The sequence below is a fragment of the Podarcis erhardii genome, assembly GCF_964252035.2.
Source record: "Podarcis erhardii genome assembly, chromosome: 8".
Classification (NCBI taxonomy): Eukaryota; Metazoa; Chordata; class Lepidosauria; order Squamata; family Lacertidae; genus Podarcis; species Podarcis erhardii.
Window position 1 is genome coordinate 60,141,317 of NC_138499.1, and position 12,500 is coordinate 60,153,816.

General features: G+C 42.3%; 1 protein-coding gene across 10 annotated transcripts in view; it reads right to left on the reverse strand.

Moving 5' to 3' along the window:
- LOC309348353 (uncharacterized protein) overlaps positions 1-12,500 on the reverse strand; it is a 336,443-nt gene that overhangs the window by 176,884 nt on the left and 147,059 nt on the right. For all 10 annotated transcript variants that reach the window (XR_014159340.1, XR_014159341.1, XR_014159342.1 and 7 more), the window contains one exon: positions 9,469-9,620. Coding sequence is in view for 7 of the 10 variants with exons in the window: in XM_081873504.1 (XP_081729630.1) it covers positions 9,469-9,483 (15 nt within the window). In the remaining 3 variants the exon portion in view is untranslated. The remainder of the gene's footprint in view (positions 1-9,468; positions 9,621-12,500) is intronic.

Consider the following 12,500-nt stretch of genomic DNA (forward strand, 5'->3'; position numbering starts at 1 on the left):
TTTTGGGTTGCAGACCGTGCCGAACCTCGAAGTACTGGAACGTGTTAGTTCCTGGTTTTGGTGCTCGTGCATGTGCAGAATCGCAAAATGACATCACATGCATGCGCAGACGCGGCACTACAGGCTGCGAACGTTGCGGGTTGCAAACATGCCTCCCGAACGGATCATGGATCAAATACGATTTTCGAACTGTCTGGCCCCAAAATGGCCAACTAGGCATTCCATTTTGGCGAATGTAGTCCTGGTTTAAGGAGCCATTTGGCGCCTAGCTTATATATCTGAGTTTCTAACGCTGCCTAGAACTAAGTTAATGAACGAAACATAGTTACGTAGTAAAGTACAACTACGCAGTAAAGTTGTGTCACAAGACATGGGGAAGGTAGCTTACTCAGTAAGCCAGAATACAACAGAGTCTAAAGATTCCTTTTGCTATGGGGTTAATAAACTCAGAACCATATGAGTGGTGATACACAGGTTATACCTTTACAAGAACTTACCATGATCCCAAGGATGAGGAGAATGTTGCAGAGGACAACCCCAGTGATAATGCAAAAAGTGTATGCTACTATTACATGCTCTGTGTTCACCTTTGTGTGAGAAAACAAAGGCCTGAATGAGCCGAGCTTGGTGCACATGTGCTCAGTAAATACACCCAGTTCCTGAAAAAACAGCCCATGTGGCTTCACTGCAGAGTTATACATGTACATGGAAATGAGTCACAAAAACAGTGGAAGGAAAAACAATAGCAACAAAATAATCAACAGTAATGGGTTTTAAGCAAGTTGTCGCATGAGCCTACAAGAAGAGGGTGGGGAGGTGTTGCATCAGAATTAAATTCTAAGGGCACAGAGAAACATGAGGTTTAAGGCCATGAAGCCATTTCTATTTCCAACCAAACAGAAAGGCACTATTCAGCATATTTGCACCAGAAGAGGATTCAAAACAAAACACCACCGTGCCATCTCAGCTCAGCAGCAGACACAGGACCCTGATCCGTGCATGCATTAGGAAAAGTTGGTAGAGTACATTGTACCACTACATGCTGCAAGTGGGATATACCATTTTGAACAATCTTGCAAGTAAAAACAAAATAAAACTAGTCCATCAGCAAGTTCTGCCCCAGGCTGTTCCTTGCTGGTTCCTGGTTGCAGGAAGGCTATTTTTTATTTTAAGCTAGGGGACCATTTAGAAATGTAATCTTTCACCTGCAGACTGAAGTGGCACAGAACATTCTACTTTGTTCTCACCTTGTTCTGATGCAGACCAGGTCAGAGTTTGGTGCAAATGAGCTGCCTAATCCACAAACCACTTAAAAGGCTTTAATTCCAGACAAAGGGGAGGGGGGAGCCCTTGTCTTACAGAAGTTGCAAACATTACAATATTTGTTTCCTGAGTAACAAGAATGCTCATGGACAAGCTTCTATGCTATCACACCATCCCAAACAACTGGAAATTTCATTTGCTCAAATGCAAGGTAGGTTGAGGTAATAGTGATCTGCAGTCTTGCTTGCAATCAACCTCATTCCATGTCTTAATGCTCTAAACACAAAGTGGCATATATAGGCAGGACCTGCCTCTTGTAAATGTATGTTACCCACAACAGAAATAATTCTAAATAATGTTTTCGCTGCCTACTTTCTTTGTAATTGCGTACAGACTTGTCACTGCAGTTTACACACTCACAAGAAACAGAATTTAAGGTCAAGATTTGATTTTTAAAAATGTGGGCCATCCCTAAATCTGCCATTTCTTTCAATATATTTGCTGCCTGCTCATCTTTAAAACTTATGTTACTGCACTTGCATCAACAGCCATGGTATATTTACACAAGTGCATTCCCGTGGCATTTTAAACCTTTCAGACCAAAATATCTAGCTTTTATAATACTTCTGCCCTTTCATGCAAGACATCTCTTGTGATTTTGAAAATCGTGACACACTGTATTGATGACTAAAACTTTATTCGGCCTTTAGATTTCACAGGCATCAGGGTGGCCACTGTGAGAACAGGATGCTGGACTAGACATGCCACTGTCCTGATTCAACAGACTATTCTTGTGTTCTCAGAGCATAAATCCTCCATTAAATAATCAATGAATCCATGAGTGACCAACACAGACACAAAATTATCTGCAGCCTTCTATTTTCTCCTGCATGTTTCACATATTGCACTGAACACAAATGAACTAATGTGTAAAATATGCTGATGCGCCTAAAAGTTTGCAAAATATCAAAACACCTGTACCTTCAACAACAAACATTCAAGGCAGAAAGTTGAACATTATCAGCAAAGCATAATTTTGGCAAGGTAAACATACATTTCAAACCTGCAATAATCTGGTTCTCTTACACCTCAGAACAACTCAGCAGTTTCAAGGTCTGTGGGTGCATCTGCTTTGCACCTTATTGATTATGTTCCAAAGATTTCTCGGGTCCTTCTAAATATTGACACTATCAATATGTCCACATGAAATACAGCTGCAAAGGAAAACAGGAGCATAAACGCAGAAATACAAACTGACCAGTCAATCAAATGCTTCCTCATAACCTCACCTCTACAAGTCACTGTAGTTGCACCTGGGAAGAAATGTTTACATATTCATTTAGCCTGAGATAACAATCTCTCAACACCCTTCAGACTTATAAGGAGGGTTTCATGAGAGAAAGAGAAAGCTGGCCACTAGGAAAAGAGGATATGGCCTATGATGACAGCTAAACATGCCAACAAACAGCACAGAGATCTCATTTTAATTATTTTGCTAGTAAAATAATTTGCATCCCTAATTCCTGCTGGAAAAGCCACCAAGACACCTAAAAAGAATGATAAAAACAACAGGAAATGCAACACACCATAAACAACACAGCACTTTGGGCAACAGCAAATGAGATACCCAGTCCATCTAATATAAATAACTTTGCAGCACAGTGGTACCTCGGGTTACATACGCTTCAGGTTACATATGCTTCAGGTTACAGGCTCCGCTAACCCAAGAATAGTACCTCGGGTTAAGAACTTTGCTTCAGGATGAGAACAGAAATCATGCTCTGGCGGCACAGCGGCAGCAGGAGGCCCCATTAGCTAAAGTGGTGCTTCAGGTTAAGAACAGTTTCAGGTTAAGAACAATTAAGTACTTAACCCGAGGTACCACAGTAGTTTCCAGAAGGCAATCAAGGTGAATGTATGTTTTATATTAACTGCTTAGAGCTTTTGATCAAGCAGTATATAAATCCTGTTAAATTAAACAAAATCTACACATACCCAGAGAGAATTCCATAGCCATGGTGCCATTCCCAAACTGATCTGTGTTGCCTGCCATTACACCTCAAAAAGCAGGATGACATGGAACAGGGCTTCAGTAGTTGATCTGAGTGTTCAAGAAGGTGTGTATTAATGCTGCAGGGAGCCTAGTCCACTATTTTGTGAAACACTTTGTCCCTCCCCACAAGAGATGGCTCATTCCTGAGTCTTTTGCAGGTAGTGGAATAATTTATGTGAAGTTCTGTGGGGTGGGGTGGGGGGCAGTGCTGACCTCCCCAATGGAACGAGTGGCCAAGGAATCTTTTTTGCCCTGTAAATGTTTTTAAACACCCCCTGTGCAATCACAATTGTGCGATGTGCAAGGCTCCTTACGCAAAAAGACTTCAGAACCTAGCAGCACTTCCTGAAATGCCAATGGGATCGTGCAACATGATGTAACCATGAATTAAACCTGGAAGCCAACTGGCAGCCAATGATATTGGGCTAATATTGAAGTTATTTCTGAATTCTGCAAGCTCCAAGTAGTTCTTGGCCAGCTGCCTTCTGAACCACCTAAAGTTTCCAAGTACTTGTCAAAAGGCAGTCCCACCACAGAGTGCATTACAGCAATGCATTCTGGGCATTCATAAGGTATGGGTACTGCTAGCGAACCAGCCATATCTGCCTTCAGCCTCTGGGTATCCAGAAGCAGCAATGGTTACAGAGGAATCTCCAGGGTGTGAACCTGCTTCACATTCCTGTCAATTAGGAAGTACAATAAGCCAATCGATCTGTACACATTTAGGAAGGCATGTGGATATTGGATATTGATATTTATATGGAGGAGGGGAGTGGGTAACATGATGCTGTGTGAAATGAAAGATTGCAGAACTCATTTCTGGATCTTTACATGCAGAGGCAACACCTGGTACCTGCAAAGCTCCCTTAAAAAAAAAAGGTTCTCTTTAAAACTCTTCAAAAGCGTGTTTCCTCAAAGCAAAGTGCAATATGTCTAAGAACACATATATCATGTGTTAATATTCTCTCTCTCTCTCTCTCTCTCTCTCTCACACACACACACACACACACACACACACACACACCCCTGGAGCAGGCAACTGTGCTCCATCAATAAATATATGGTATGAAATGGTGATTCTTTGCCGAAGAACAAGAAGGAAAGCATCCAGCGACCAGCTCTTTCAGACCCTGTTGGGACAATGCAAGCTATAACAACAGCCTCAGAAAGGAGGGGGTTGTGTAAGAGGTCACTATCCTGTGGGCTGCTTTGCAAATCCTTGTTGTTATCCAAATGTATTTGAATCAGCAGAAACGGGAAGCCAAACAAAACCATTTCAGATTGCAAAGCTGGAGCAGGGGACAATAGCTGCCACCTCCAGAAAACAAGAGATATTTGGCCACCCATGTTTTATGCAGACAAATGAGAACGTGTGCTGCTTCACTCCGGCCATTGAGAGGTCTGTCGAAGGGCTACAGCTGCTTCTTCGAAGAACTGGGTGGCCCGTTCCTTTTCAGCAGCTCAGCAGAGTGTTAAAATTGAAAGATATTACCGCAGAGAGAACTGGGCTTGCACTCCTTTTGAATAAAAACAAGCAGATTTAACAAGGAGGGTGGCTCATCTGTTGCCAAACATTCTATGTGGTGCTAGGAAAACCCTCTGCAAAGTTCAAGCTAATTTTATTAGGGAAGCTTACGCCACAGAACTTTACACTTACGCAGAATAAAGTAGGGGCAGATTTACACATTACAATTGTTGTGGGAAACACCGCCAATATTCTCTGAGTGCCCAGATCCAGATACAAAGGTCTTGAAAGATTCACATATGAGGTGCATACTTTCAGGAAACTCTGATGTTTCATATAGCAACTGTAATGTGTAGAAGTGTCTTAAGCGCTGGGGAAGGAGTTCTGCTTAGTTTGCGTTTTAATATGAAGCTACCTAACTGGCATATTCTGAAACTATATGCAAACTGAAACACAGCTACCTTTCAAAATTTGTGCTTCATCAAATTCTGTGATGCAGTTCTCCAGCCAAAAAATACGTATGTGTACTAGGGAAAGGTGTGCATCAAAATGCATATATAGTGGGAAGGTAACATACCAAAATGTATTATATTAAAGGGGAAAGGTGGCCAAATTATGTATATTTGCCCCCCCCAAAAAAATGCATCCAAACAGGTGTATATTAAGAGAATTTGGAATTTATACTGCTAAGAATTAGAAGGTGAGAGAAACTAAACAGACAGATTTGTCCATGCTGACTTAAGTCTTCCTAACACAATACTGTATCAAAATCTGTCCTTTTAGCTGAATAGCCTTGCACAGCATAAAGGTTGTTGCAGAGTGCATGCAGACTTTAATATTCAAGATGCATGTGTTGTGGCGTTTACTTGCAGTCATGATTTCCTACAACTACTTCTCATTTTTCACTGATGTTCCCAGAGTTCACACCTTAAGTCTCATGTCTGCTATCATTTCCTGAAGCAATTCCAACCATCTACATTTGAGCAAGAATAGTATTAAATGTGCAACACATTATTAAAAGAATGGGTTTTGGTATAGGTTTGTGCTTCCATTGCCCCTCACACCCCCAGACAAATGAAAGGTAAATGATAAAAGTTACTTGAAAAATACAATCACTTGTCCGCCAGAGACCAATGCAATTAGAAGAAAAAGAAAACATGGTTCTAATTTATTAATGAACATTTGCTGCCTGTAATTCTACTGCACTTATTCCATTACAGCTTGACATTTCCTATTGTCACTGCTTGCATTTCTAAACAGTTCCACATGACTAGAGCTACTCTGTGCAACTCGCTGAAGACTGTTAATAAAAGAGGAGAACTGGGCTGTATAAGCATGATAATATCTGGCCACATGCTGTAAGATCCACTGGATAGCAAAAAGGAATCCCCTTCTCAGATATTTTCTAAACATTTTAGTTTTACATACATAGACATATTTCAACATCCTCCAACATACACACAAAGTGTTTTTCCTTAGGTAAAGTAAGGAAGGGGGAAGTAGTTAAATAGTTCTCCCCCTGCCCCCCAACCATGCATGAACATAGATGGTAAGCCCCTTCTGAAACAGAAGGGATTTGAGGACCACAGAAGTGTCTAAATGTTGAACTGCTGTCCAAAAACATCTTGCATAGCAAGTAAAACTGGCTAATGCACGCAGCTGCTTTGAAGGAAGTCATCTCAAAAATAAGCAAACCATAGTAGTTTAGGAAAGAGATTGTTAATGATACCGGGGCAACCTGCTTTACTATCTGCTCAGAAACATTGCAGCACCTTTATCCACCGTAGAATCCTGCAATGTCATTTCAAACATATAAACTAGAAGTAGACCATGTTTCTGAATGAAATATTTGGGGGACAGGGAGAACGAGGGGCTACAGGTGATGGTTCCACAATAATACAACACATGCTGCTCAATTGGCAAGGAAGCAAGATCCTCCGCCTCATGTCTGTTCATAGAATATAATAAGCCTCTATTAGATACCACTTCAGTATAGCTCTGGCCTACTATTGGAATTTTGGAGCCAGCAGATGCCACAGAAAGCTTTAAGGCTTGCTGAATTTCCAAGGGAAAGAAAGAAAAAATGTTATAAGAATTTCTAGGTCACATTTCTACCCCTTCTGGTCCAGAAAACAGGAATACAAGTAAATTTGATGAGCCTAAGTACCACATCACATAAGATGTCCATGGGCTGTACAGTGGTACCTCGGGTTAAGAACTTAATTCATTCCAGAGGTCCATTCTTAACCTGAAACTGTTCTTAACCTGAAGCACCACTTTAGCTAATGGGGCCTCCCGCTGCCATCGCGCCGCCAGAGCACAATTTCTGTTTTCATCCTGAAGCAAAGTTCTTAACCTGAGGTACTATTTCTGGGTTAGCGGAGTCTGTAACCTGAAACGTATGTAACCTGAGGTACCACTGTACTGCATCTTGCAATCTCTCCCTGGGAACCATACAACTGGTGTGTGTGGCCCCAGATTGGGCAAGCACTTCACACGCTCTCCAGAGCACACACATAATCAGGAGAGCGGGGGAAAGAGTGCGAGACAACCTACTCTTCCCAAGCCCCAAAGCTTTCCAATCTACCCTTTCTTTTATTGTGATGAGATGCAGCAGAGAAAAAGATCAGAAATGCAGGGAAGCCCAGGCTACCTTTGCTCAGTCTCCAGGTGAGCTGCCCTCTGACCACATATAGCTGGTAAAAGGGCAACACACCATTCCTCAGACTAAAGACAACAGCAGAGTCACCACAGCAGTAGCTGATGGGAAGCAAGTACTGTGGTTACAATTGGAGAGGGTTGAAGGGAAGTGAGGCAAATAGGAGGCAGCCTGCCATTTGGCTAATCATCCCGCAGCAGTTGCTACTCACTCTATGAGAGCTGATAGGAAGCAATTGGCACAGCTAGGTTAATGAAAAAATTAATGCTCTCATGAATGTGGAGCAGGATGCACTTTTGTAAACTGTTATATAAATTATTGGAGAGTGACTCATTATTTTGACCTTGTTTTTGACCAACATAACACAAAATGTGTCTCGGTCATCTTTGATCACACAAGCCTTTTATTATGTTATCCATTTTATAACCTAAAGCTCTGACTTTACGTGCCTTTTTAAAACACATGCATTTTCATAAAAGCACCTAAATTAATTTCTCAGTCAGCTTGCATTCCAGGTTACCAAATGTCAGGATATAAAACCCGCAGTCAGTGGCAAATCTTGGCCCATCAAATCTCAGCGCACCAGCAGACCTGTTTTAGTGGAATGAGGAACCCAGAGCAATGATAAGTTCTTAATGTCAAAGATGAGCCATGAGAGCTCACAGAGACCTGAGCTCTGACAGACTTGCAAGGAACTCACACTTCAGAGGGAATAGCTAATAGAGCTGATTAGAAGGCGGCATTTTAAATTGCCTGTGTGATGTCGCAGGAGCAAATCTATCATGGAAACATGCATTGGAACCTCGAGAACATTCCTTCTTACCTAAGACAAGTTTGTCACACATTAAGACAGCATGTCTAGTTTCAGATGTCTGTGCAGAAGCAATCCATATTTCATACCGTTATTATTAAAGTTATTTGACTGTATTGTTTTTAATTGCTGAATTTTATTAACTGATGCAAACTCACTAGAAGGGTGCGATATAAGTTTATAAGAAAGTAAATAAATTAATAACATAGGGTCTACATTGCAAACCACTGAGCTGTTTTGTGTTGTTAACAAATACTATGCAAAGTTATTTAGGCTGATAATTTGTGTTCATTTATTGAATTCAATGGGATGCGTTTCTGAGTACATAGGAAGTTGCTTTATAAGTCAGACTATTAAGTCCATCTAGCGCAGCACTGTCAACTCTGCACATGCACTAGCCCTTCACCCATTGAAGTAAATCTATGGATTGCACAGCTAAAATCCTTATAAAAATCCTTATATTGTAATGTGGTGGTTCTTCTCCCAAACAGGCACACTATACTCAAAACCTACAATATGAAAACTTTTTAGTATTCCAGTTAACAGATGGGGTAACTGATGCTGAGAGACAGAAACTTGCCCAATGTCACACAGTGGATTTAGGAATTAAATCATTCTCAAGAAACATAGCATAATAGTGCTTGCCGGAATAATACAGTGGTGCCCCGCAAGACGAACGCCTCGGAAGACGAAAAACTCGCTAGACGAAGGAGTTTTTCGTTTTCTTAGCCGCTTCGCAAGACGCATCTCCCTATGGGCTTGCTTCGCAAAACGAAGCTTGCCCCGCAAGCTCCGGGGACAGAGGGGAAGGTGCGCGCGTCTTCCCCACTGTCCCCGGACCCCTTTTGAACCAAGGGGCGGCAACGGGGAGAAGCAATTCTCCCCGCTGCCCCTTCCCTTGCTTTAAAACAGGTCCTCTGTCCCCGGAGATTGCGGGGCAGGCAACGGGGAGAAGCAATCTTCTCCCCGCCGCCCCTTGTTTTAAACAGGTCCGGGGACAGAGGGGAAGGCCCCTCTGTCCCCGGACGGTCTCCATAGGAACGCATTGATTGATTTTCAATGCATTCCTATGGGAAACCGTGCTTCGCAAGACGAAAAACTCGCAAGAAGAAAAAACTTGCGGAACGAATTAATTTCGTCTTGCGAGGCACCACTGTACATATTCTTAACAAATAGAAATATACATCATATAAAACAACAGTGAATAAATTGCTTACCTGCACATATTTCATGTTCTATTTCTCTTTAATTTCATTTTGGTTTCAGATTGCATAAGCTTCTTCCTTTAGGTCTCCATCATCTACAACATAGGATCTTGTGCTGGTGATGTTGGTGATGCTATCTTGGGCTCACTGACTGAAGAGACAGCCTAAACATTCAGAACACCCAAGGGGGGGGGGAGAGGAGAGAGAGAGAGAGAGAGAGAATAACTCTGAAAATGAGGGAAATCTTTGCAAGTATTCTTTGATTGACCAGAGCAAATAGCAGCACTGGGTTCAGTGCGAAACCACTATTTTCCTGTTTGAATATTCCTGCAATACTCACTATTTTCCACTTATAGACAAAGTAAAAGTTGCATGCCCTTACAGAAATGTGATCCCATTCCTGCAATAATGTGTAGAACTACTTTCCACAAGATTCCTCATCACATTATGAAACCACACTTCCACCTCGCAACTTGGTGCCATCAGGAAAACAGAGTATGAGTGTGGAGACTCAGAAAATGACAGCAGCAATCCACACACTGAATAATGAAATCAGTTACATATCTTTCAGGGCCAGCCCTACCATTGGACAACATTAAGTCTGTATCTCAGGCAACAGATGCTTAGGCACAATGGCGGCAGCCCCTGGCTGTTCCTTCTAAGGTCCCCTGGTCTTCCCCTTCCTTTGGAGAACAGAGCTATGGGTGCTTCACGGCATCTCTTTGCACACGAAAGCTATGCTTTTGCCTCAGACTCATGAAGGAGAGCACTATCACATCACCAACGGTGAATCAAGATTCATCTAAGAGTCCAGTCAGCTTCCATACTTTGAATGGGGGTTACCATCTTGTGCTCCACCGAAAGCAACAAAATATATTGGGCAAAATCTGGGACCAGTTAGTGCAGAAAACCCGTTTAGGGCAATATTCTCCTAGCAAATGCAATGTACTCTGCTGCAAAGTCATGTATGTTTAAGAACTGAAGCACACAATCAGAAGAATCACATGAGCCCATTTCAGCCTGTAAATGGGAGATTTTATGTATCTCCCTGCAGATACAAAACACACATGTCAGAGGAGAAAATCCTAGCTTTCCTTCTCCCTGACATGCAGCGTACAAAATTCCCCTCAAGGAATATTTACAAGGGTTAGCCACTCCACTGCTATACTGAAGTGTGCTTTGTTAGTATTCCACATTGCTGCTGATGTTGAATCGTAAGACGGAGGAAGGCTATTGTTAAGACAGAAATTGCTTCAATGGATGTGCTGTAATTCCACAGAACCTTTACTCTGCCTGCAACAATGGAAACCTAACCACAGCAGATATTCCATTATATGCCACAAAGGGCCACTGTGGCACACACTGAATATGCATCTTAAGACAACGTATAAGAGCTTGCAGTTAATTTCTTCTCCTTCATGCTAAGTAAGAGACGTATGGCAGGCCACCTGAGAGCTGCCTCTTTGGCAATTTATTACCCTCTACTGTTCCTTGCAGGTTCTAACAGATGACAGCCATTCGCTTTTAACAACATATTGCCTATGTCAACAATGAAATAATTTGCTTTATGGTGAGTGTATGATTCCCCCCCCCCATCTATATTCCACCTCTGTATGGAAACTCTGTCGCTACTGACCACCAGCTTTCCTATTTTAACAGCTGTGAATGTACCATGCGGTTTCCCACCCCACCACCCCAGATCCTGGAATCCCTGCAACATGAAATACATTTGCATGCTAATTGGCCATGAGGGTGTTCCATTAGTTTTATTTTATTTTGTTTTGTATTTATTCTAACATATACACTGAATTATCAGAGGCTGACAAATGTGACACACTCTTAATCCTGGGGTGCCATCTTGTCTACAGTACAACCAGCAGCTACAACAAGAGCACCATATAGCCAATTTTTTATTTATTTTTGTGATGTATTCCAGTGGTTAGCCTAAGGACAATGAAAAGGTATTTGAAGGAGTTCAGCTTTCCATCTATATTTGCTTGACCCTTGCCATTCCTGGCTTATATAAAGCATCTATCAGGAGAGGACTGACCAACTGGATGCAGAAGATAATTTATTTTATTTTTAACACAAAATGCAATGCCTCCTTGCAGGAAATCATTGATATGCTGCCCTAAAATAAATATTCAGTAAACCCAAAGAAATGTAACAAATGCTCACCACAAATTTCACCTTCTCGGGTAAGATGCTCATGGCAGTGGCTGCTGGGAAATTATTGGGTGGACCCATTTAAATTTAGCTTTGGCATGGAACAGGCTTGATCACTCTGATGCATAACCTATCCTGGAAAAAGAATAGGAGGAATCTGACCTTGCTAATTCTCCTCAAACTTTCAGTGGCTTTCAATACTAGATAGTTCTGATGGCAACTGACTCCCAGCTGTCCAGTTCTCATTTCGATGGCAGTCTTGAGAAGGCAGTGCCAATGGTGGCTCTTGGTAGCTACAGCATGGTGTGGAGCAGGGCTACATCTTGTCCCCCATGCTATTAAATATGTACATGAAACCCCCGGCGACAGTCTGCAGAAATTGGGTGATATACCATAAATATGTAGAACATCCAGCACTGTTTCTCTTTTTCATCAGAATCAGGGAGTGCTGCAGCTGGGGGGAAGTGTCGGAAGGCATGAATGGGCTGAATGAGGTCCAATAAGCTTAAGCTTAATCTACACAAGAAGAGGTACTGTTACTGGGTGGTTTTTCTGACTTTGGAGGTTGTGTTCAGCCTTGGCTGAACGGCATTGCACTAAGGATTAGGACTGCAGTTTGGGGGCGATGCCAGATCTGTCTCTGGAAGTCCAAATGGATTATAGGGGCCTTGACCCTTTTAACAACCTCTGGCTAGTGCAACAGCTACATCACTTCTTCAATGAAACTTGACCCCTGGCCTACAGTGGTACCTCGGGATGCGAATGGGATCCGTTCCGGAGCCCTGTTCGCATCCCGAAGGAATGCAAGATGTGACGGCACGTCTGTGCGTGCGCGGGTCGTGTTTCGCTGCTTCTGCGCATGTGCATGCGCGAGCGGC